Source organism: Eretmochelys imbricata, chromosome 25, assembly GCF_965152235.1.
Source record: "Eretmochelys imbricata isolate rEreImb1 chromosome 25, rEreImb1.hap1, whole genome shotgun sequence".
In the NCBI taxonomy this organism is placed as follows: domain Eukaryota; kingdom Metazoa; phylum Chordata; order Testudines; family Cheloniidae; genus Eretmochelys; species Eretmochelys imbricata.
In genome coordinates, this window is record NC_135596.1 from 15,767,435 (window position 1) to 15,790,449 (window position 23,015).

The following is a 23,015-nucleotide window of genomic DNA, read 5'->3' on the forward strand; positions in this document are numbered from 1 at the left end:
GTTCCATCTAGCCGTGTATTCCGTTTGTGCAGCACCTCGCCAGCAGCGTGGGGGTCCCCAGGCACTTCCCTGACACACACAATAAGGGGGTCCTGAACTTGGTGGGGGTGGTAGGACCCTGCAGACTAGAAGTGGTTTCTAGGGACAGTCGTGGGTGCTCCCCAGTGGGCAGGACGTGCTCCATACAAAACGGCTCAGCCTGTCCTCAGTTTAAACCATGCTGCACGCTGGGGCCGCATTATTCCCCCCGCCCCACCCCGAGAGGCTACTGCTGCTGCTCTGCGTGGCTCCTTTTCTTAGCTCAGCGAGTGCCTGGTGAGCCATGGCCGGCTGTGTCAGTCTGTGGGCAGGATGGCGAGTCCATGGAGTCAGCTCTTTAAAGGTCACTGTCGAAGGGCGAAACGAACCACATCTGGTTTGTGGTGGAGAGGCTGACTCAGAGCAAGTGGGGAAAGGAGTTCTCCCCGCCCTGCCTTTGTCTCTGCCACTCCCACTCTGCCTCAGAGGGCCTGATCCTGCCAGGCTTCCTGCACCCTCAGCTTCCTGCTACGGTGTCTGTCATTATTTACTGGCAGCCAGCACCTACCCTCCCAGGACATTCACGCTCCCCTCCCTCTTTTTTGTGGGGGGAAGGGAGGTGCTGTGTTTTGGACTTTGTCACCCGGCTGAGTTTTCTCGTGCGGGGATAGAATTCCTTCCTGTCCATAAAACCCAAGAAGAATGGAGGTCGGGCTGTTCCCTGCTTTATCTAGAGGAATGTGCTTTTCCTGCCCCTTCCACAATGGCGGGAACCTCCACAAATCATTGCCCATCCCCAAGGCCTCCCTGGGTGCCGGTGCAGTGTCCAGTGCAAGGGGGTCCTGGCCTTGGCTGGGGCCTGCAGCGCAAATAAGAGGGAATAATCAAAGCTTCCAGGGCACGGTCTGTTGGTCTCTCAGGGAGGGACGGGTGTGAAACACCGTGAATGTGCTGCTCTGATGTTCAGTCCCACTCAGTGCACCCTGGTCATTTCCTGGCCATTGCTAGCATGGTCTGTCCCGCCACCAGGAACAGAGTGTCCCTCCCTCTTCCCACACCCTAGTGTTCCATTCGCAAGCACACGGGTTTTATAACTAACTATTTCCCCACAGCTGCTCCAACCTCTGGAGCCCACAACAAAGCACCCAGGTTTGCCTTCAGTCTGTAAATTCCTCCCTAGAGCCATTAATTTACCCATTTTGCTTTCCTGCACCTCAGCAGCATATGCATGGGTGCCCCAGTGCAGGCCGTTGCTCATGTTTCCAGAGGCATTCCCAGACCAGGGCAGGATCGACACTGGTAGACAAGCCCATAACATCCCAGTGTGGTGGCTTCCCATTCTGTCTCCTAAAAACACAGCTTTGCTCATTGCTCTTTGAGTGTCTGTTCTCTGGGTATCTGTCCCGCAGCCCCCACACAGCTCCCTACACTGGATCCTGGGTTAGAGGTTTGGTGGGACCTTGTAGATGAGATTTAAAAAAATCCAAGATCCTGAAAATTCGTGGTTATTAAAAACCCCACCACCCTTTTCGCAAGAGAAGAGGCGTTCGCCCAGAGGGCCTGTCAACTTGGGTAACTACATTCAGCTTTCTATAAGGAAAACTGTACTCAGAGAGTAGTCAAGCTGGAAGGGCAAATTGAGTGGGTTCCAGCAGGGATCCATCCTGGATCTGGTTCTGTTCAGGGTCTCCAAAAATGATTTGGATATCAGCACAGAGAGCACACGTACAAAGTTTGTGGACAATACCAAGCTATTGCAAGTGCTTTGGAGGACAGGATTAGAATGCAAAATGATCTTGACAAACTGGAGAACTGGTCTAAAATAAATAGGATGAAATTCAATACAGACAAATGCAAAATACTCCACTTAGGAAGGAATAAGCAACTGCACACACACAAAATGGAAAACAAGTGTGTAGGAAGGAGCACAGCAGAAAAGGATCTGGGGGGTCACAATGGGTCTCAAAGTAAATATGAGTCAACAAGGTAACACCATTGCAAAAAAAAGCAAACATAATTCTGAGACGTACTAGCAGGAGGGTTGTAAGCAAGACACAAGCAGTAATTCTTCCGCTCTACTCCACGGTGATACAGCCTCAGCTGGAGTATTGTGTCCAGTTCTGGGCACCACACTTCAGGAAGGATGTGGACAAACTGGAGAAAGTCCGGAAGAGAGCAACAAAAATCATTAAAGGTCTAGAGAACCTGACCCTATGAGGAAAGGTTGAAAAAACTGTTTGTTTAGTCTGGAGAAGAGAAGATTGAGGGGGGACATGATAACAGTCTTCAATTAGATAAATGGTTGTTATAAAGAGGAGGGTGATTAATTGTTCTCCTTTGCCACTGAGGACAGGACAAGAAATAATGGGCTGAAATTGCAATAAGGGAGATTTAGGTTAGAAAAAACTTCCTAGCTGTAAATTACAAACTACCTGGAGAGATTGTGGGATCTGCATCACTGGAGGTTTTTAAGAACAGGTCAGACAAACACCTGTCAGGGATTTCAGGGGCTAGATCAGTGTGTCTCAACAGCCAGCCCCGGTATCTCCCTAACACCATTTAGGAAGGTGGCAAGCCAATCCCTGGTATCAAAAAGGTTGAGAAACACTGGGCTAGATGATACTTATCTCTGTCACAGCGCAGTGGACGAGACTAGATGACTTATCATGGTCCCTTCCAGTCCTACATTGCTATGATTCCATCTGAGCTCTGAAGTGGAGAAATTTTTTGCTTCGTCTACTGCAGCACTGCTGGGTAATGTTTTTCTGTGTCCTTAAACATTTGCTGTGTTTCACCCCAGAGGCAGTTGCTTTTCGATGGAGATGGAAGCAAGCACTTTATTCAGAGCCAGTGAAACATGATGGGATCTTTTGAGATGAAGGCGTGACTGCGTCATATGTACAGCTGTTAGCACCACCTATGATGAATGTTGCCCGATACTTTCCATTGTAAGACCCTGTTTTCAAAGCTTTGCCAGACTTTAAGCATGGGATGAAATTTGCCATGCTGGGTGTCTGCCTCAGACTGAAACGTTGGGGAAATTTCAGCTAAAACAGTTCAGCAGTTTCCAAGAACAAGGCTAGGGAGAACTACATCCTTTGGCCCATGTTAAAAAAAAAATGCCCAGCTGCTTCATTAAGAAGCTCAAGCATCTCCATGCTCTGGAGCAGGGACTTGAAATGTGGCAGGGGACGTTTCCCTGGAGCCAGGGAGGTGCCTTTTGCCAACACTGAAAATTCACCCAAACTTGGCCAAGTTATAAGCCTCTAAAAAATCTCAATGTGCACTAGATGGAGTTTGGCAACTCAAGCCACGGAGGCTTCCATCCGCACTGAGCATGCCCCGTCCCACCCCTGCTCCTCCAGGTGGCTGGTCTGCACATGTGCCATCCACACACAGCGCCCGAGCATGAGCCAGCCTGGCACGGCAGAGGACTGGCCTGTGGCTGCTCTTTGCCACAGTGTGGGGCTGCAGCAGGCACCAGAAGTGACAGCGGGGAGCCTGTCTCTCCTGGGCTCTCCCTTACCCACCTGCTGGGCCCAGGCCACATGGAGGAGGAGGAAGAGGGGTGAGGAAGAGGGAAGATACAGGGTGCGGGACAGGAGCTAGGGACCAGATCCAAAGGGAGAGGAGCAGGCAAAAGGACAGGAGCTGGGGGGTGAAGGGGATGGGGCAGGGACTGTATCTGGGTTGGGGAAGCAGGGGTAGAAGAGTCTGTGACCACAACTACGCCCTCCTCTCTAGAACCTGGAATGGAACCCAGGGTTCCCCTCTCTGCATTCCTCCCCCGTCAGCTTGCAGCCCCTATGCCAAAGCGTGTGTCTCCATCCCGCTCTAGCGCTGGGTCCCCACAGAAGGTAGCAGCCTTCTACTGCATCAGTTACACCCGGTAGATTTAAAGATCACAACTCTGCTGAGGACCCATGTGTCTGGATGTGGGTCCACAGCATGGAATGTTTTTTTTTTTTCCCAGTGTTCAATTTTATTTATTTGTTTAAATAAGGAAATGATGTCCCAAAGAGTTACATTACAGAACATTAAGGTTGCAAAGTGAAGCCCTGCCAAGTTAGGAATGCCAGAATGAAGGCTGCCAGTCCAGCTTTAATCCTTGTGCACATGCATTGTGATACCTTCTTTCATGACATGAACCCATGCCATCATAGAGTACTGTTTACACCAAAATGGCTAGGTCCCATTTGATGTGAATGGAAGGTACGATTGTTAAATCAATGTGTTGGGAACGAAGGTAGCTGGGGAGGAGCAAGAAAGGAAATTCTGCTGTGAGAAAATACAGCCTTGCCAAGATTACCAATGTTTATTTATATTTGTGTAAAGCACTCAGCAGGAGCAGTGTCTAGGTCCTAGACAGATCATTAAAAGCCCAATTTCTTTCCGAAAGAAGCATATTCTCGGGTTTGTCCAATCCTTAATTGGCTAGGACCTCTGGCTGGCTGGCTTTCTATCACATCTAGCGACTACAGCTCTACATGTGACCCCGGACTTGGAGCTGTGGGCGCAGGGACTGGCTCTTTGGACCCAGTCCACACACAGCTGGACAGATACAAGGCAGAGTTAGGTGGAAGTCAGTGTTTCTTTGATGGAAAACTTGCCATTCAGTGAAATGGAAAGTGTCAGCGGAAATGTCTGTTTTTATTGAAGGGGGGGGTCACTGAAAAACCGAAATTCTTTTAGTTGCCATAATCCCCCCCAAAATTCAAAACACGTTTATTTTAATGGAGGGGGGAACGACAGAAACACACAACAAATAAAGAAAAATTGGCCGGGGGAAGAAAACCGATTCCCACCCGGCTGCGAAGAGTGCCCGGCAAGTAAGTGATTTCTCGGTTAAACCAGCGCGACCCTTGTGCGAAGAGAAGCCCTTTGTCCCTTGCCTGTACAGCCCCAAGCACACCAGGCCCCGAGCCCTTCCCGGGGCGGGGGTGCCTGTGTGGCTGCAGGGAAACACCCAGCTTCTCCTATTAACAAGGGACCGGCAGCAGCAACAGGCGCAAACGGACCGTGGGGGGGACGGGGACAAGAAATGGCGGGTCACTCTTGGCCAGACAAGCCCGCGGACGAGGAGGAAGAGCCGCGGCGGTCAGGCGGGGCCGGGGCCGGGGCCGGGGCCGGGGTGGGGGTGAGGCCAGGCCAGGGCTCCCAGGCACGGCGGGAGGGCCCCGCTCGAGGCGCCCGGGGCTGTAATCCCAGTTCCTGGGCTCATTTATTACTCACCTAATCGCGCAGGGAATGTGTCTCTCTTCCAAGCCTCGGGGGTGGGTGGGCGCGGGCGGGACACCCTGAAACCCTCAGCCGAGGGACTTTGGGGGCGTTATTCCGGGAGGCCGGCTCTGAACCCCCCCGCCCGCGGGTCCCAGGCTCGGGCAGCGGGGAAAGGTTACAAACAACGCACAAAGAAACCGCACTGCGCGGGGCAGCAGCCCAGGGCCGAGTAGGTATTTACAGCCGTGAGTCACAGCTGATCTTTGCAGGGCGCTGATTGAGTAAGAGGAGCGCGATTTCAGGAAATGTCATTGAGATGGGGGGGTCGGGGGGGCTTTCTCCCACATCCCTTTCTTTTGCTCTGCAGCAACCCAGAGACAAGCGGGTGGGGGCTATAGGGGAAATACTATAGGATCTCTTCTGACTAGGGTTTGTAAATTTCTGTCCCCCCATGGGGGCGGGACCGGGCAGGGTGAGGCGGGGCCAGAGACATATTAAGAAGCTTGTCAATTTCAGTTGTTCAGACTTGCTTAGGACTTTCCAAAACTTGTTGGTGTTTCTGCCCCCCCCACCTCCCCCTTCCACTCTGCTCCTCTTTCAGGCATTTCTCAAGATCTCTTGAAATTTAAAATTGGGGTGTGGGAAATACACACCCGGGAAAAAATTTGAGGGGAACCCCATTCCCCATTGGGAACATCTGCCGGGGAGAAAGGAACCATTTCTGCCCCTCGAGGTGGAGAACAACCCCCCAGGCTCCCACACAAAAGTGCTGAAATATGATCACTTTTTTGTTCCTTTGGCTTGGTCTTTCTCGAGTGGAATCCTTGACATGTAAGTAACGCCGCATTCCGTTCTCTCCCGGGCCTTTTCTCGGTAAGGTGGGCAGCAGATGCACGGATGTTTTGCAAGTCAGTAATAGACAGTATCTGATGGGACAATGCTAGCAAGAAATCAATAACCGGTTAGGAACTAGCAAAGGTAGGGGTGTGTGTGTGTGAGAGAGAGAGAGAGAGAGAGAGAGAGAGTTGGGGTTGGGGGGTTATGAGGGAAATAGAAAAATCCAGCAACATATGGCACGAAAGGGGAATTTTTAAAAGCCTGAAGAAAATTACCTTTGCAGTTGCAAGGTGGGAGAGCGCGCTTGGTAAAAGGGGATCTCCCGGCCCAGGCAAAGGTGCCTTGCTAGGGACAGAGACAAGGCAGAAGGTCGAGGGAAGGATAGTTTTAGATAGCAGGGGAGGGGCAGAGCCCGCCCGGGCCAAGCAAGGTTGTAGAGCAAACGGCCAGTCCATTGCCAAGGGGTGGGGTGGGGCGCACGGGGTAGATTTTGCTCTGAGCAAAAGTTGAGGCGCCCGGAGTTTTTTAATTCCCAGATAAACGCTTCGGGGTTTGCCCGAGCCCTTTGCCCCGCGCACACGGGATGGCGGGTGCACGGATCTGCCCCCCCAAATGCCGTGCAGGGGAGAGAGGCACCGACAATGGGAGTGGACGCCGGGAAGCTCCGTGCGCCCCTGGCGCAGCGGCCGAGAGGAGAGCGCAGAAATCGGTGGTGCGGGCTGAAAACGCGGCTCCTCCGAGGACCATCTGCAGCAAACCAGGGCGAAATGCGCCCCCATTCCCTCCCTGCACCCGGCCCCCTTGCTGGGGCGGGGCGCTTCCCCGTTGGGGTCTCCTAAGGCCCCTGCCACTCTTTTTCGTTAATCCTTATTTTTCCTCCTTTGCCATCCCATTCATTTTCTCTCTGTGGATTTCCGAGGCGCGCGGGGTCGGGGGTCCCAGGCCCTATAATAACTCCCCCACCCCAGCCCAGGTTCTCTCTGGGGCCCGTCCCCCCGGTCCCTGCCCATCTGTGCTCCCCGGATCACGCACACACATCCCGTCTCAGGCACGGGGCGAGCCTGGCTGGGCGAGTCCAAGGAGAACGTGCCGGGCTCGGGCCGTTGACATGACAAAGGGTTCCCAGCGCACTGCCCCGGCCCCCAAGCCCCCCGAGGCAGAGGGGAATTTCGCTCCCGCGGGGTCCCAGCCTGCGCGCAGAGAGGGGGGATCTTGTCTGCGGAGAGCCTCCGGAACCGCACCTGGAGAGGGGGATCCCTTTGCTCCGCGCCAAGCGCAAAGGTGGGGGGCTGAGCAGCGAGCCGGGCGGGGGGGCCATAACAAAGGGCTTTATTGCTGCAAATCCAAATCCTCCGCGGCGCGGGGCGCCAAGCCTGGCCCGTCTCCCTGCGCGGGGCGGGCTCTGAGCCCCAGCGCAACAAGGCAGCCAGGGCCCGCACAGATCCCGCGGTGAGATCAGGCGCGGGGGTGGGGGGGCTGAGAAAACCCCCTTCCCCTGGGCTTCGTCTCCTGCCGCCCAGCCCCCGCTGCTGGGCTTGGGGTGCTCGTTCTGCAGAGCCGCCGCGGGGCGCAGGCTGAGGCCAGGTGCGGGCGGCTCCCCAGGAATGAAGCGTCCTAACCCCCTTCGCGATTTGTGTCCCCCCCCGCGGGTCCACCCACGCCCAGCCCCAGCGGTTCCCTGCGGGAGCTGCCAGCCCAGTCCCGGGGGAGCACCCGCCTGGCGCGGCGACCAGCGATCCGGGAAGCAGCCGGGCAAGGGGACGTGTGCCCAGACCCGCCGCAGGGCTCGACTCCCAGCTCGGGACCTGAAGGGCGAAGCCCCCGTTGAGGACAATGGAGAATCCCCCCTCCCCCACTGAGAACAATGGAGAATCCCCCCTCCCCCATTGAGAACAATGGAGAATCTCTCTTACCCCCATGGAGAACAATAGAAGGGAACCCTCAGTCCCACTCCTGGTCCGTCTGGGCAGTGGAGGCTGGTCTGTTCACTCCCTGGAGCAGAGCAGGCCCTTCAGTGGCTCCTAGGGCCCAGATATTTCCCTCCAGGAGAGGGGTCTGGGCTTTGGGTGGGGGGCAAGTTTCTGCCTCCTTCCGTTGGGATGATCATTTCACCAAGAACAAATCTCTGTGTGTGTGGCTGGGTGTGCTTATCTGTGGGGCGTGTGTCTCTGTGTAGGAGCAGGGGGGAGTGGGTTTGTGTGTGTGTGTTTGTGGTGTGTGTGCCTGTCTGCATCTGTGTGTGGATGGCTGTGTGTAAGTGTCTCTGTGGGTGTCTCTGTGCGGGGTGTGTGCTTATCTGTGTGTGTCTGTGTGTATCCATAGGCGCTGGGAGTATATGTGTGTGTGTGTTTACCTGTGGTGTGTAGCTGTGTGTGTCTGTGTGTATCCATAGGCGCTGGGAGTATATGTGTGTGTGTGTTTACCTGTGGTGTGTAGCTGTGTGTGTGTGCATCCCAGAGCAGGGAGTGTATTTCCTAAGGCCCCAGAAGTGCTGTTAACACAAATTAGCCTTCGGTTCCTGGAGCTCTGTTTTCGTTTCCCAAGCAAGGGGCGGGGGGGGGAGGAATTCCCTTTCTCCTGGAGCAGGAAGTTGGTGCTTCCTTTTTATGATGGGAATTTCTCAATACGCTCTTCGCCGCAAACACACGGGCTCGCCCGGCCGAGGAGGGCTGCGGCTCTTGTCTGGGAAGCGTTGCCACCCCCCGCCTGGCCCGGGCCGGACAGACCACGCCAGCCACACCTAGGGCTGCAGCTGGACGCCCGAAACCTCAGCCAGGACAGTCCTGCTCCCAGGCCCCTGTGGTGAGAGCAGGTGCCCGCGACACCGCTGCTGTGGGCTGCTGGGACTTGGGGCTTCCCTCCCGCTGGGTAGCCTGGCGCTGTACCTGGCCAGTACGACCCAGGCAGGCTCCGCAGCGCCGAGCCTTGTTCCCTGACAGGCAGTGAGGAGCGTGCAATGACTTATTTAATGATTGATTCACAAGAACCGTTAGCAGTTAATCATTAAACAGCAAAAGCTAATTCTTCGGGACTGAAATAGCAGCTAAGCTGGGGTCCTGCCAAGGAAACTCACCCAAACGGAGGAATTTGGAGTTAAAGCCACCTGAGGGTCTCAGGAGTGTGGCAAGCTTCTCTCCAGCCGGGGGCCCATTCTGCACTCCCATTACACTGAAAGTCAATGGAAGTTTTGCCTGGGCAGGGTTTACAGGACCAGGCCCCAAGCCTGAGGCAGTCCCCGGGCACTCCTGAGTTAATACTGTGTGGGTGGCATTTGCTGTGTTAGTGGGGTGTCCCACATGCCAGCTGGCCCGGGCATTGCTCTGGTCAGCAGGGTCCCAGGTGAGCGGAGTCATTGCTGTCCAAGTCTGGAGCTGTTCGATGGGCACCTACATTGGCAGGGGGTGATTGTTTAGGGGGTTTGTGGCCAGATTAGGGTGAAGGTAAGAAATTCAAGCTCAGTTTGAGGACAAACCTTGTCTGTTAGGCTGGGGAGCAGTCCTCCCATACGGAACTGTCTTGGAGTCTGTGCTTTCAGGTACCCTCCTAGGGAGAACTGGGCTAGATGTGACCTGCCGGCCCTAACTGCCTCCTTGGGTAACTCGCCTGATTTCACTGGAGTTCAGTGGATTCAGCCCTTTGACGCTGGCTGGAGTACTCCTATGCACGGACAGGTGACCCAAAGGGACAGCCAGAGACGCAGCAGGGTCTGCTAAATGCACAGGGCTGGGGGAGAGCAGGGAACGTGCATTTCAGTGGCTTGTCTGGAGCTGCCGTTGGGCAGGGGGGAGCGTGCCCTTTTCCTAAATCTCCAGAGTCTATGGTCAAAAGTATTTTACCCCCTTTTTGCTATCAGGTTGGTGGGGGAGGGGGACGGTACCTCTAGGCTGGTGACACGTTCCCCCATCACAGCTAGAGTCACCACAAAACGTCCCAGAAGAGGGTGAGAATGGAAGTGGCCAGAGAGATTCCAAAGAGAACACAGCAAGCCAGGCACCGTCCTGTGTATGGCATTTCTGTTGCCCCAGCAGACTTGGCAAGATGTCCACCCAGGGACTCACACTTTCCTATGGGTCTCCTGGGCTGTGAGACACGTGTCAAGAACACTCTGGGGAACCTCCCAAGGTATAGACCACAGAACAGGAGCCCCAAATCCCTCCTGTGGGGTGTGTGTTGATATCACAGTCTCAGGGGCTGGTGAGATGCTGAGGTGCACAGAGAGGGTGACGTGCCCAGGAAGTCTCATAAGAGAGGTGGGACTGGAACCCATGTCGCTCTAGGCCCTAGCCAGAGCTTTACCCACAAGCTTGTCCTTTCTCCTTGGCAAAGGTAGACTGCTCTGCTCTGCTATTTTATGAACTCAGCCTGCATGAGTGGCTATGCTTAGGGTTGCTTTGAATAATGGAAATAGCAGCCCCCTAGGTCAGGGGCCAGTGTGTCATTTTCAGTCACTTATAACTTTATACGTTTGGGAGCCAGTTTTTTTCAATCCTGTCCAAGGCACCCACCCTGCATGAAGACGAAGCCCATGCTAACTGTGACATGCAGAAATGAACCCCTCCGAGTGACCAGAACTCAAAAATAAATCCAAAGCACTTTTAAAATGGCTAATTCCCCCTATCCACACATTTGACTTTATTGATTTTGATAAAATATTTTAAAAGATTCACTTTTGAGCTGGGGGATGGAGCATGAGAAATGCAGCCTCAAAATGAGAAAGGGGAAAAAAACGGTAGGGGAAGATTGTGAAGGAACAAAGGATTTGTCCGAAATGGTTCTTTTGGTTGGGATTTCTGAGGTCTGTCACGTCACTTTGGCCCAGCAACAAGGGGATCTGTGCGCCACATTTCCCAGGATCTGCGGGAATGTTAACTGTATTTTTTACACAATTTGAAACCATACAAATTCTCCTTTGTTTTCCCCTTTGGGGATCTTGCAGATAATTATTTTTTTAAATCTTTACAATTCCCAGTTAAAGCACACTCTTGCTGTGTGATCTCAGAGGCTTTTCTCTGAGACTTTTTCCCCCTTTCCCAGGCATTTAAACTTCCAATATAAAAATAAAATGAAATCCAGCCCTTCAAAAGAAAAGAGTAAATGCTCCTGACACCTTGGACGTGTGGTTTTACTTTATAGTATTACTTAGCACCTGATCAGCGTTCTTTTAAAAAAAAATAGGAAAGTAATAAAACTTCTAGCAGGTATTTTAGTTCTGAGTTGTACATTCCACACATTGACTGTGTCTCTCTGGCCCATTCTTCTCCAATCTGAAAACTTCACACTTTTCCCTTTTAAAACACATGTTCATTTCTGGGTCTGTCTTGAAAAAACACTGCTTAAACAATTGGCCCCTGCAGACACTCCCTCTCTAAGGCTTTGCGTGGAGGACGGGAAATGTGTCTGTTTTATGACATTCGTACGTGTTTCCAGTGGTGTTTAGATTAAGATTTGCTAGAATTAGGGTCCAGAGCATTGGCCCCTTTTATCCTCAGGGCTTCAGCTTTCTCACTGAGAGCTGCTCAGGGTTTGCCTGATGGAGGAAACGCTGGTGGATGGAAATGCTTGTGTGCAGCATGATTATGTTTTCAGAGGCCCTTTCGGAGGCCGAGGCGCGTTCTGTCCTACACATCGGGCTGGATGTTCTGAACTGCAGAGATTCATCAGCCACACCATCAGGGGCTCGTTCACCTCATTCCAGGGGCTCTCAGACCATACAGCAGCTGGACGGGCCTTTGTTTGTTTTTAGCAAAGGGGAATGTAAAGCTTTGTGCAGCTCCCATACTGCACACTCCCCAGTGGCAGCTCTGCACGCTAGAGACACGAGGCAAAGGTCCCCTCTGGGCTTTGGTTCCTCATCTCATTCAGGCATCTAGTTATGCTGAGGCCATTCTACGGGGCTAGCCTAGGACCATGCTGACCAAGCTGGCCCAAGAGAAAACACCACCCCCTTGATAAGTGATGTCAAGGTATCCCCTGGCTAGGCAGCCCTGTTTGTGGGCAGTGCCAAACACATGCCAGGCATAACGAGGCCCTGAGACTTGTCTGGGGGGCTCTAGGCACTAGCACAATATAAGTAAATAGCAATAAAATGGGGACCCCAGTTTGCCACAGGAATACCAGGGCCCAACTCTGTTGACTTCAGGGATTGCACTGTGGACTCAGCTCCTTGCCCAGCACCTGTACGAGGCTGGGGCTTAAGGCTCAGTGTGTTCTTTTGTCATCAGTGCTGCGGGCAGGGAGGCTGCAGGCTGGCAGGGTTCGGTTTTGCCTGCCAGCTGTGGGGAGGGGCTTTGGGAGCTTTTAGGGTGCTGCCAGGGGCTCTGAGAATTAATCCCAAATAAATGCACTGTCTAGCTCACTGAGGTGCAATTCGCCCCTGGGCAGAGGGCCACAGGGGGAAGATCTCAGCCAGGAGCAGAAAATTAGCCTTTTGGAGAAGCAGTTGCCTGGCTGACAAAGCTCTGAAGTGGCATCTGCTCAGCAGCGGTTGATTATAATATCTCCAGGGCAACCAAAGTGGTGCTGGAACATTAAGCGTGTTAGTCTCCATTAGATGGAGATCGGTGGCGTTTTCCATATTTTGATGGCTAGAAATGTTGTGTAAATCTCCAAGAGCTTGGCAGGGTGGCCCTGTGGCACAGAGGGTGGAATATAAACAAACAAATAAACTAAGCCCTCAGCAAACCCTTTAATATACATGCTTAACCACAGGTTTCAGAGTAGCAGCCGTGTTAGTCTGTATTCGCAAAAAGAACAGGAGGACTTGTGGCACCTTAGAGACGAACCAATTTATTTGAGCATAAGCTTTCGTGAGCTGCATCTGATGAAGTGAGCTGTAGATCACGAAAGCTCATGCTCAGATAAATTGGTTAGTCTCTAAGGTGCCACAAGTCCTCCTTTTCTTTATGCTTAACCACGTGAGAGGTTCCAGGCAAGTTAGTGGTACCTCTAATAAAAGCATGGCCTTAAGAGTGGTGCGGAGTCAGGGCGTAAAATGTTCTCGGTGTCTCTCTCCGATGCCTGGAGTGAGAAAAACACAGCGACTCTCTATGGACACTTCGGGCTGCACTGTCAAATGGAGGCATCTGAGCTCTGTGTCAACCGGGGCACAGGGCAGGAATGCGATTGTAACAGCTCGCCCCCTTTCAGCAGCTGGTGCTTAGGAGTGCAAACTGGTGTGTGCAGACGAGCGTGATGCTCTGGGTGCACACTGTGCTCCTGAGTGTAGGGGATGGATTGGCAGGTCTAAGCTTCGACCCAGCAAAGCTCTCAGGTGCTGGGCAGCAGAACCTCGCGCTGCCTGACCCTGAGTGCTTGGGAAAAATCACCGCGAGTTTCGGCACCTAGGCTCCTGCACAGCGAATGGGGCAAGAGAAGCCCCTTAGACTGTGATTCACAAAAGCCAGTGGGCTAGGCTCTCCCATGGGAGATGCCAACCAGAGGGGTCCCCAAGCTCCGGGGGACGCCTGCTTCTGCTCCAGTTCTCAGCCAGGAACCCGCTTTGGACTCCAGTGCCTCCTGCTGGTTTGGGGAGGAGGAGGGGTAGTCCTGTGAGACAGACTCTGTCACCTGGTGGTTAGAGCAGGAGGAGTCCTGTGCATCACCGTGGGCTGAAACTGGACATAGGTGCCTACAACAGGGACTTGTGCTCCCAACTCAGGCCTTACACACATGCTTAAAGTTAAGCAGTTCTCCAGGGCCTTGTTGAATTGGAGCCCTCCAGAACTGGGTTTATCAGACCAGCTCTGGGTCCGTGATACTTCCCCCTCTGGTGAGGGGAGGTCTGGCTGTGAATGTGTTTTTAGAAAAAGTGTTTCCACAGTTGCTTTTGAAATCCCCTTTGCCACGAGCCCCACCCACCAGCCATGGGCAGCCCCCTAGGCTATCAGCAACCAAAGCCAAAGCAAACCACATAAACAATCCCTGCCCAGGCAGCGGTGAGCGAGAGACACCTTCTCCACTGACACAATCAGCTTATTCTTGGAGAGAAACCCACATTCAATTTACATCTCACTGTTCATGTGGGAAAAAGCTGCCAAACCTGCCTATATAAATCCCAGGCATCTCCTAGGTTTTCATCAGAAGAGCAAGGGAGGATTTTTACCCAGCAGGCAGACCACAGTCTATTTGGGGGAAGAGCTAGAGGTCGAGCCACGTAAGAGATTGTTCCTTGATTTTTTTTCTTTTTTTTTTTCTTTTTTTGCTGCAGATCCTGCAGTCATATCCCCCCAAGATCCAACTCTGGTGATTGGCTCTTCGCTCACCGCCACTTGCTCAGTGAACTCTGACTTACACCTGAAAGCAGAGGACCTGTACTGGACTCTGAATGGCAGACGGCTCCCCCCAGAGTCCTACAAGGTCCTCAATGGCACCACCCTCAGCGTGGCTCTAGCCAACCTGAACGGGTCGAGGCAGCAGTCAGGAGATAACCTGGTGTGTCACAGCAGAGACAGCAGCATCCTGGCTGGCTCCTGTCTTTATGTGGGATGTAGGTTCGCAGTGCGTCTGCGTCGAGAGATGTTGTTTTGCCCCAAACACCCCAGTCACAGACAGGAAAACAAACCAGCCCAAATTCATCCCCGGTACAAGTCTGCTGAGTTGGGAGCTTACACAGGGATGAATCTGGCTACACAGGGATATTTACCTTGTTCATTGATAAACCTTAACTTTAGATTGCTCCTCTCATCCCAAGGGGTCCCAAAGCAGTTTAAGGACTGTATGGATACAGCAGTCACTGCCCACCCACTGACATGCAGCTGTTTCTGGGGTGGAACATACTGGGCAGCATTGCTCAATAGCTTTTAGGAGGGGAAATTAAGAATAACATCTCTAATCAAAACTGCCAAGGGTATTTAGAGGGGGACAGAACCACTGGAGGGAATTTGGCCCAAACACTAGGCTAAATGCTCCAGCTCTTGTCAGAAAAGTTCCACCGGTTTCTACCAACGACAAGATGTTCAGAGAGATTTTGCTTCTCTTCCAGATGAGAAGCCACGTTTTGTCATGTGTCCACCTGTTTCATTAGGGGCTGAGTATTTCATTAGAACAAACGGAGTAATTTAAAACAGTGTCATTGGTTACCAAGAACACGAGTCAGAGAAGCCCTGCAATATTAACAGTAATTTGTACACTAATCATTTGCACCTGTAACGTCCTTGCAATAATTTGCACTAACTGCTCATTTCCCAGCATTAATTAATGGAGCTCTGAGCCTGGGAGTTATCAGAGCTGGCTTTAGCCTCTGCATGTGAGAACACAACAACAGAAAGACTGTTTGGCAATCACTGGTAAAATTACAGTTGTCCAAATCAATGATCATAAGATTTTATCTTAGGCTATTTTAAGGACACTTCTAGGAGTTTCTCAGAATACAGAGGCTTAACTAGGAACAGAACATCGGGGTTTTTTGGGTTTTTTTTTTGGTTTGTTCCCAAAAGAAAACTGTTTCAGATCCCAGCTCAGCAATAGAATAAATGGACGGATGTTTAAAAAAAACACCCCAACCCAACAAAAGCACTTACATTTAAAACAAAGAGCTGGAAATCATTTGCTCTTTCATGCACCTGCCAAGACCTGAGTTCAGGAGCCTGTCTTCCTCCTACAACAGTGGGTGGTTTTGTTGGCACCCAGCTCAGGGCATTTTCCTGTATTCCCTGGGGTGTTCTGGATGTTGATGATGTCATCCACGCTTGCGTGGGAATCACAGAATCCTGACCTTGGGTCTTGGCAGGTGAGTGACAAATGAGCTGATTTTAGTTGAGCATCTAAATGCATTTAGTCAGGGATCTTAAAACAGTTTGTTAAACAAACCAGAGTTCTCTGGCTCAGCCCTTGTAAGTCTCTGTGCTGCTTTGAGCTGGGGGAGCTTTGGCGGTTTCTTTGCAGAACGGGTTTCATGTCAAGGGTTCTTTTCCCTTTTAGTGCCACCAGAAAAACCAGTCAACATAACCTGCTGGTCCAAAAACATGAAAGACCTCACCTGTAAATGGGCCCCTGGCACAGAAGGCGAGACCTACCTCCACACCAACTACACCCTCAAATACAAACTCAGGTATGGGCAAGATGGGGCAGGGGGAAGGGAGATAAATTCCTGTTATATTTTGGGAGGCAAGTGTTGCAGCAAAAGACCTACAAAGAGGGGAACCAGTATGCAACTCCTCCAAGTTCCAACCTGCCCACCCCGTAGGGGAAAGACAGGCTTCAAGCTCTTGCCATCCAATCAGCGCCATTGGCCAGCATGTGCAATGAGTTTGGTGGGGCTCAGTCTGATTCCTAACAGGCTTCTCCTTGCTGGCAGCCTGAAAGAGGCCAAGGACTGTATGAGCAGGGAGACCCAGGCAGGGTGCAGCCCAGGTGAAGCATGTCCTGTCCTGCCACTGCTTCTTCTACACATGCTCTCAGGGAGGTTAAGAGGAGTGTGTGGCTAACACGCATAGTAGTGTGTGCCTGGACTCCTGGGTTCTATTCCCAGCTGTGGGAGGGAAGCAGGGATTAGGGCAGGGGGTTGGGAGCCAGAACTCCTGGGTTCTATTCCCAGCTAAGCCACTGACTCTGTACCTGTCCTTGGGCAATCTCTCCGTGCTTTGGTTTTCCCATCTATACAATGGGGCAAATGGCACTGACCTAGTTCCTGGGGGATTGTGCGCATTATTCATTAGCATGTGGGAAGTGCTTTGAGATCCTTGGGTTTAAGGCACATAGAAGCACAAAGAGTCTTTGCTTTCTGGATAAATAGCATAAGTTGGTGTTTGGGGCTGGGAATCTAACACCTTGCAAAGAGACGCTGCAAATATTAAACAGCAGATGAATGAATCACAGTTCCTGTTAGGAGCAGTTAACTCCTGTGTTAATATGGAGGCTGTCGACTTGGCAATGCTGTCCATGCCTAGTGCTCAACGGATTAATACCGAAAGAGCTCAGTGACATCAAAAGCTGCCAGTGAGGAAACCAGACACATCCCGGCTTAATGCACTAGAACCAATGTGCATCCGCAGAGTTCCGGAAGCAGTTTCAGCTGTCCATGGAAGGTTGGATGGAAACCAAGGGCCAAATTTTCTGCTGGTGCAAACTGACTGAATTGACTCCAGAGCCAATTCACCAGCAGAGAACTCGACCTGACGGGTGGGCTGGTGCCTCTTGTTTGCAGGTGGTACGGCCGGGATAACACGTGCCAGGAGTATCGCACCGCAGGGCAGTATTCCTGCCACATCCCCAAAGACCTGGCTCTTTTCACGCCCTACGAGATCTGGGTGGAGGCCTCCAATCGGCTCGGAGTGGCTGTCTCTGAAGTCGTCATGCTCGACATTCTGGACGTGGGTGAGACATTGGCTTGTGCCGCCCCCTCCCTGCACGGGGTCACTGCTCGCATGGTTCCCGCCTCTCTCTCTTTCCTTCCTTCCCATTATTGGCGGTTTTTAAAGGGGGTTTTTTTTAGACTAGATTTTTATTTTTGAGAGGGGGGATTTAAATCCTTCAGAAACAGCCCATGGTCTCCACCCCCTCCCCAGCCTAGGAGGGGTTTAGCCACCCCATTGGGTGCTCCAGGGTGGAATCCCAGCACAAGGGTCTTCCATGGAAACCTCCCATTCCTGCCAGCTCCCCGTGAGGCTGGGTGCACCATTGTGGGCCTGACTGCCGTGGGAAGCAGTAATGCACAGGGGAGGAGAGGGGAGCCGAAGGATTTCAAAGTCTGATGGGAAGGCATAGGGCAGCCCGTCCCTAATTACCAGTGCACCTCTGCTCCCAGCTAACCTCCTTCCTCTGGAGCCGAGCGGCTCTGGTAATCCGAGCCCTGGCTGCTTGGAGCAGTGCAGAGGGGAGTTGGGGGGCTTCTCACGCTCTAAAGAGCTGCTGACACCTCATGGAGAATGTTACAGCCCATTGCAGCGAGACCTGATCCTTCCTTGAGACCTACAGTCTCTGCATTCCCCTGCCCTCCTCCTGCACTGCCTGCAAACAGGATAGTCCCTGCCCTGCTCCTTCCCCACCTGGAGCCACAGCCCTCCCAACTGTGATGTCACAGCCAGTTGCTGCGGCGATGACTGTGATGTCACACACAGGGGATCATGACCTCAGCTGTTGGGGGAGGCGTAGCGGAGCTCCAAGGGGGACCAGGATCCTGGGTTCATGGCATCCTCCCTGGTAATAGAGAAGGACGGAGAAGGGCAACAGGAAATGGACGATATGTGAGCAGAATTGCTTCTAATCTAATTAGGATGTTTCTCCAAGTTTTCCTGGAGGCATCTGCTGCTCCTTAACCCTTTCTGCCCCACAAGGCACATGGCCAGGAAATGGGCTCCACCCCCATCCTGGGGCCTGCTGCCAGGCCAAGGCAAGGGGGGCAGGGCTGCCACATGACCTGAGACCAGATGTCCAGCCTGCATCGCGGAGAACACAAAACATCCCTGGCTCATGGCCGGAGGAAGAAATGCCCGTTTCCTCTTGTGTCGTATACTAGGGAGGCAGAGTAACCCAGCACGATGTGCTGATCCATGGGGCCCCCCAGGAGGCAGATGTCACATCCCCCTCGCAGACCAGGAATGGGCAGTTGCTATGGCCCAGTATGGGGAGGGGGTGCCCCACAATGCACATGTGCCCACCCCCCCATTGCACACGAACCAGCAACAACAGCAAGGCGAGCGAATGTCCCAGGCAACAGGAAGGGCAGCAAATGCCCACTGATTGCCCTCGCAGCAAACGGGGAAAGAGGCTAAAAGAAAGGTTTCATTCAGAGCTCCCTGCAAGTCCCAACTCTCCTCCCTTCCGCTTGTGCACCTGGCTGGTCTAGAGCAGCAAAACACTGTGGGTGCTTGGTCCTGCCCCCCAGCCCTAGGAGGGTCAGAGAGGCCCCCCAGTGGCTTGGGTGTTCGTCACACCCACACCCCACCCCACCCCCTGAGCCCTCCCCCTGGGCTGGAGCATTAGCAGCTTACTTCCCTGGCCGGAGACGCACCAGTGAGCCCCACAGCCACATGAGGATCCTGCTCCCAAGTGCTCCCGGCACTGTGCTCTAGAAGCCACGAGAACGGGAGAGCTGCCTGCATGCAAGGTGCTTTTACGCTTTACACCTTACTCGGCCCGGGCATGAAAGTAACTGGACACAGGAGCAGATTCCTGCCTGAAAGCCTCCCCTGGAGGAGCAACCAAATCCCTTCCCAGGCCTTGTAAAAACAGGAGCTGGGACTGGGCACAGCTGCCGTCTGGCCAGGCCCTATTGCTAGTGACTCCCTGTCTCCCCGCACAAGCACTGTCTATCTCTCTGTGGCGTCTTGGGCCCCCTAAAAGCAGCACTCCGGGGTGGGGCTATTCATTTAGGTCACGCCAGCAGCCCTCTCCCTGGCATTGCCTGTACTTGGTCCCCTTAACACGTCTTCTCCCCCTGGCAGTCACCACCGACCCACCGGCAGACGTCACCGTGAGCCGAGTCGGGGACCTGGAGGACCAGCTGAGCGTTCGCTGGAGCTCCCCGCCTGCGCTGAAGGATTTTCTGTTTCAAGCCAAGTATCAGATCCAGTACAGGGTGGAGGACAGTTCGGAGTGGAAGGTGAGCGTGAGGGAGCCCGCACGTACCAGGACTCCAGGGGACAGCGCCTCACCCAGGTGGCCAGGAGACTGGAACCATGCACGCCTGCTTAGAGAGGGACTGGCCTGGTCCTGGTGCTCAAAGTCCGGCCTGGGCCTGGCCTGTCCCTCGCTCAGCGCAGGGCCGGGGGTTCCACAAAGGCCATGGGGTGCTCTGGGCATTCTTCCTCCCCGGAGAATGAGCTCCGTGTGGATCTCGGGGTATCGAGGGAAGGCGAATTCCAGGGCGCAGCTGCCAGCTCTGCTACAGGCTGGACCGTGCCTGGAACCCGCCCTCCTCCTCTCCCGGCAGGTCGTGGACGACGTGGGGAACCAGACGTCCTGCCGGCTGGCAGGGCTGCGGCCCGGCACCGTGTACTTCGTCCAAGTCCGGTGTAATCCCTTTGGCATCTACGGTTCCAAAAAGGCTGGGATCTGGAGTGACTGGAGCAACCCCACAGCGGCCTCAACTCCTCGCAGCGGTGAGCAGCGTGGCCCCGCGGCAATAACCGTGGCAGGGGAGGGGAGAAGGGGCCCCTCTGAGTCCTCCGTGCTAGCACGGCCTGCAGGCCACAGGGGAGGAGGCTGGGGCAATGCCATGCCCCGGAGCACCTGCCAGGGACCCAGCCGATCTGCATGGGCCACTGGAGAGCAGAGCCCAGGCGGAGAGGCTGCAGCGAGGGGCCTCGGGCTGGCAGCGGGTACTTGGCCCATGGGCTCCCAGCTGGCGGGAGGGAGCCAGGTGAATGCTCTCGGCCATCGGGTACCTCGGGATTGTGGTGCTGGGCACTTCCCTGCAGCCAGGCACTATGCTGCGGGATGGCAGGAACCATCGATGCCCTGCCCAAGAGGTGCTGCCTGGCCTGGGGTGAGGCGGAGCCACTCCCCCCAGATGGTGCCTGGGGGCTCTGACAGCTGGGGCAGCTGCTATGGAAAAGCCAGCACTGCAACTCCACCTTCTCCAGCTGAGGCTCTCGCTCGTCACAGCCCCCCAGTTTTTTTGCCTTGGAGGGGTCCCTCCAGGCTCCCCAGCAGGCCAACAGCCTCTGCAATGCTCCCACCCCACACTTCCCTCAGCCAAGGGTGGGGAGCGAGAGACCAAGGCCGGAAATCCAGCCCAGCGCCTCCCCCCAGATGGCTCGGAGCGCCGACTCCCCTATTCCTCCCGGAGATGTAACTTTCCTTGGCGTGCCGGGGGTCTTGGCACCCCGCCAGCTGCTGGAGTTCAGGGTCACCCCTCCCCACCCCCCTTGGCTCTGGCAATAATTAGATTAGCATTCAGTCCTGCTGGGGCAGCCATTCCTCCCGCGCCATATGCAAATTGGCTGCGATTCGCATTGTTTTTTGGGGGTGGTGGGGTTGGAAAGGGAGGGGGTGGAGGGGCGGGGCAGGCTGCCGAGGCCCCAGCAGCCCAGCCTCTGCTTCCCCACTTTCCGGAGCGCAAGGGACGTGCGGAGAGGTTGTTCCCCCCTTGGCCCCGCTCTGTGCCCGGCACCTGGATTTCTTGCAAAGGAGCCAATTCGGAGCTCTGATTTCCCAGCAGGGAGAGAACGAACCTCGTTTTCACCCCTCGCACTGCGCCAGCATGGCCCCGCCGCTCAGCAGGGCTCTCCTGCCTTTATTTATTATGTGACTTTGATGTCACGCCTTCCCTGGGCATTTGTAACACGGGACCACTGGGGGATTTGCCCTAGTTTTGGAACAGCTCTGCCCCACCCTGGCCCTCGCTGGGGGACCCGCAGGCTCAGCACCTTGACTGCACAAGAGGGGGAGCACGGGACCCCCACAGCTGCTCCCAGCCAAGAAAAGCCGCCGGAGGGAGCGGGATTCTTAGGCAGACAGAAGATTTTAGGTCACATTTGGAGGCATTAAAACTCATAGGAGGGTCCTGTCTAGACAGCTTTGAAAATCGCCTTCACAGCCCCAGCCCCAGCCCCAGGGAGCAGGGGTAGGAGCCCTCCTGCTTCTGCAGGTGAGCCAACCACTAGGGAACATGCACCGGGGAGAAATGGCCCCCTCTCGTCAGTTCCAGAACAGCAGGGCTCCCGCCCTGTCTTCTGCTGCTGGCACGGCCAGAGCTGGGCCCCAGGCCACAATTCCCGTGTTGCTCATGAGACCCAGAACGTGGCCAAAGACGAACTCGTCCAGGGCCACAGAGGTGCTGCTGTTCCTGGGCATCCTCCCCCCGGTATCCCCAGCCCCAGCAGCACTGTGTTGACCCCCTCTGCTCTCCCTGGCCCAGATCGGGTCCCGGGCGTGTGCGACCCCAAGAGCGGCGAGCAGAACACCACACTGCGGCGGGAGCTCAAACAGTTCTTCGGCTGGGTGAAGAAACACGCCTACGGCTGCTCCAACCTCAGCATCAAGCTCTACGACCAGTGGCGTGTCTGGCTGCAGAAATCCCACAAAACACGGAACCAGGTAGGTAAGGACCCTTCTCCGATTCCTTACATCTCTGTGCCGAGAGGGAGGCGGGCAAGGAGTTCGGGCGTCAGGTGCCCCCCACCCACGTCACCTCTCCCTGCGAGGAGGAGCAGCGTCTCCAGATACACAAAGCGGCCTCCATCAGATTCACCATCAGATTCCCCCACTGCCCCCCTGGGAGTTGCTCTCCATGGCCCTGAAGGGGCATCTTGCCTGCTGCAGCGCCCGCCCTGAGGCAAGGTTTCACCAGCCCTGGTGATCTGGAGATGGGGGCCAAGGCTGGGGCACCTGGGAGCCAGCACTCGGAGGTGGTCAGGCCTCTGCACTTTCCCATAGCACAGGGGCTGCCCTCTGGATTTATACAGGGTCCCCGGCTCCTGGCACAGGGCAGCCTTGTACGTGCCAGCCAGTGCCCGGCCTGGCAGAGGGCCCTCATCCACCGGAGGCTGCATTCCTTGCCCCTGGCCATGAGGCTCCTTAGCATCCCCTCCACCTCTGCCCCCCCGAGGGGAAAGCAGCACACGCAGGCTCTGGCTGCCCTGCCCCGCTCTGGAGAGGCAAAGCTGCTGCCTGGACGTCCTGCCCGGCCAGCCAAGCTCAGCTGCAGCACCTGGGGAATCTGGGTCCTGGGGCTGGCTCTGTCCCCCCCGCCCCACTGGCCTCCCAGAGACATTCCCGCCGGGTCTTGAGCCCGCGGTGCCCCGTGTGGGAGCCGGCCCCAGCCCCAGCGGTTATAGGAGGAAGCAGACGTGCCCTGCATGCTTTACAGTTGCTGGAGGGCGAACAGGCTGATGGGCCACAGACAGGCTGGGACGTGGGAGGTTTGCTCTGCGGCTGGCTGGGAGGGCGTGGCGGACATTTGGCTTCGCGGTTCCTGCCTCTGGAAGCTGGGCTGTGCTCTCGTTCTAGGTGCTACCCGGCGATAAGCTGTAGCCCCCGCCGCGCTCGGCAGTGGCAGG

General features: G+C 54.7%; 1 protein-coding gene across 1 annotated transcript; it reads left to right on the forward strand.

Annotated features, from left to right (window-relative positions):
- Positions 1-6,014: 6,014 nt before the first annotated feature.
- CRLF1 (cytokine receptor like factor 1) lies at positions 6,015-22,989 on the forward strand. The gene is made up of 8 exons (XM_077805369.1): positions 6,015-6,069; positions 14,282-14,560; positions 15,994-16,123; positions 17,219-17,388; positions 19,458-19,615; positions 19,946-20,114; positions 21,875-22,053; positions 22,966-22,989. The coding sequence occupies exons 1-8, from the start codon at positions 6,015-6,017 to the stop codon at positions 22,987-22,989; spliced, it is 1,164 nt and encodes a 387-aa protein (XP_077661495.1).
- Positions 22,990-23,015: the final 26 nt, after the last annotated feature.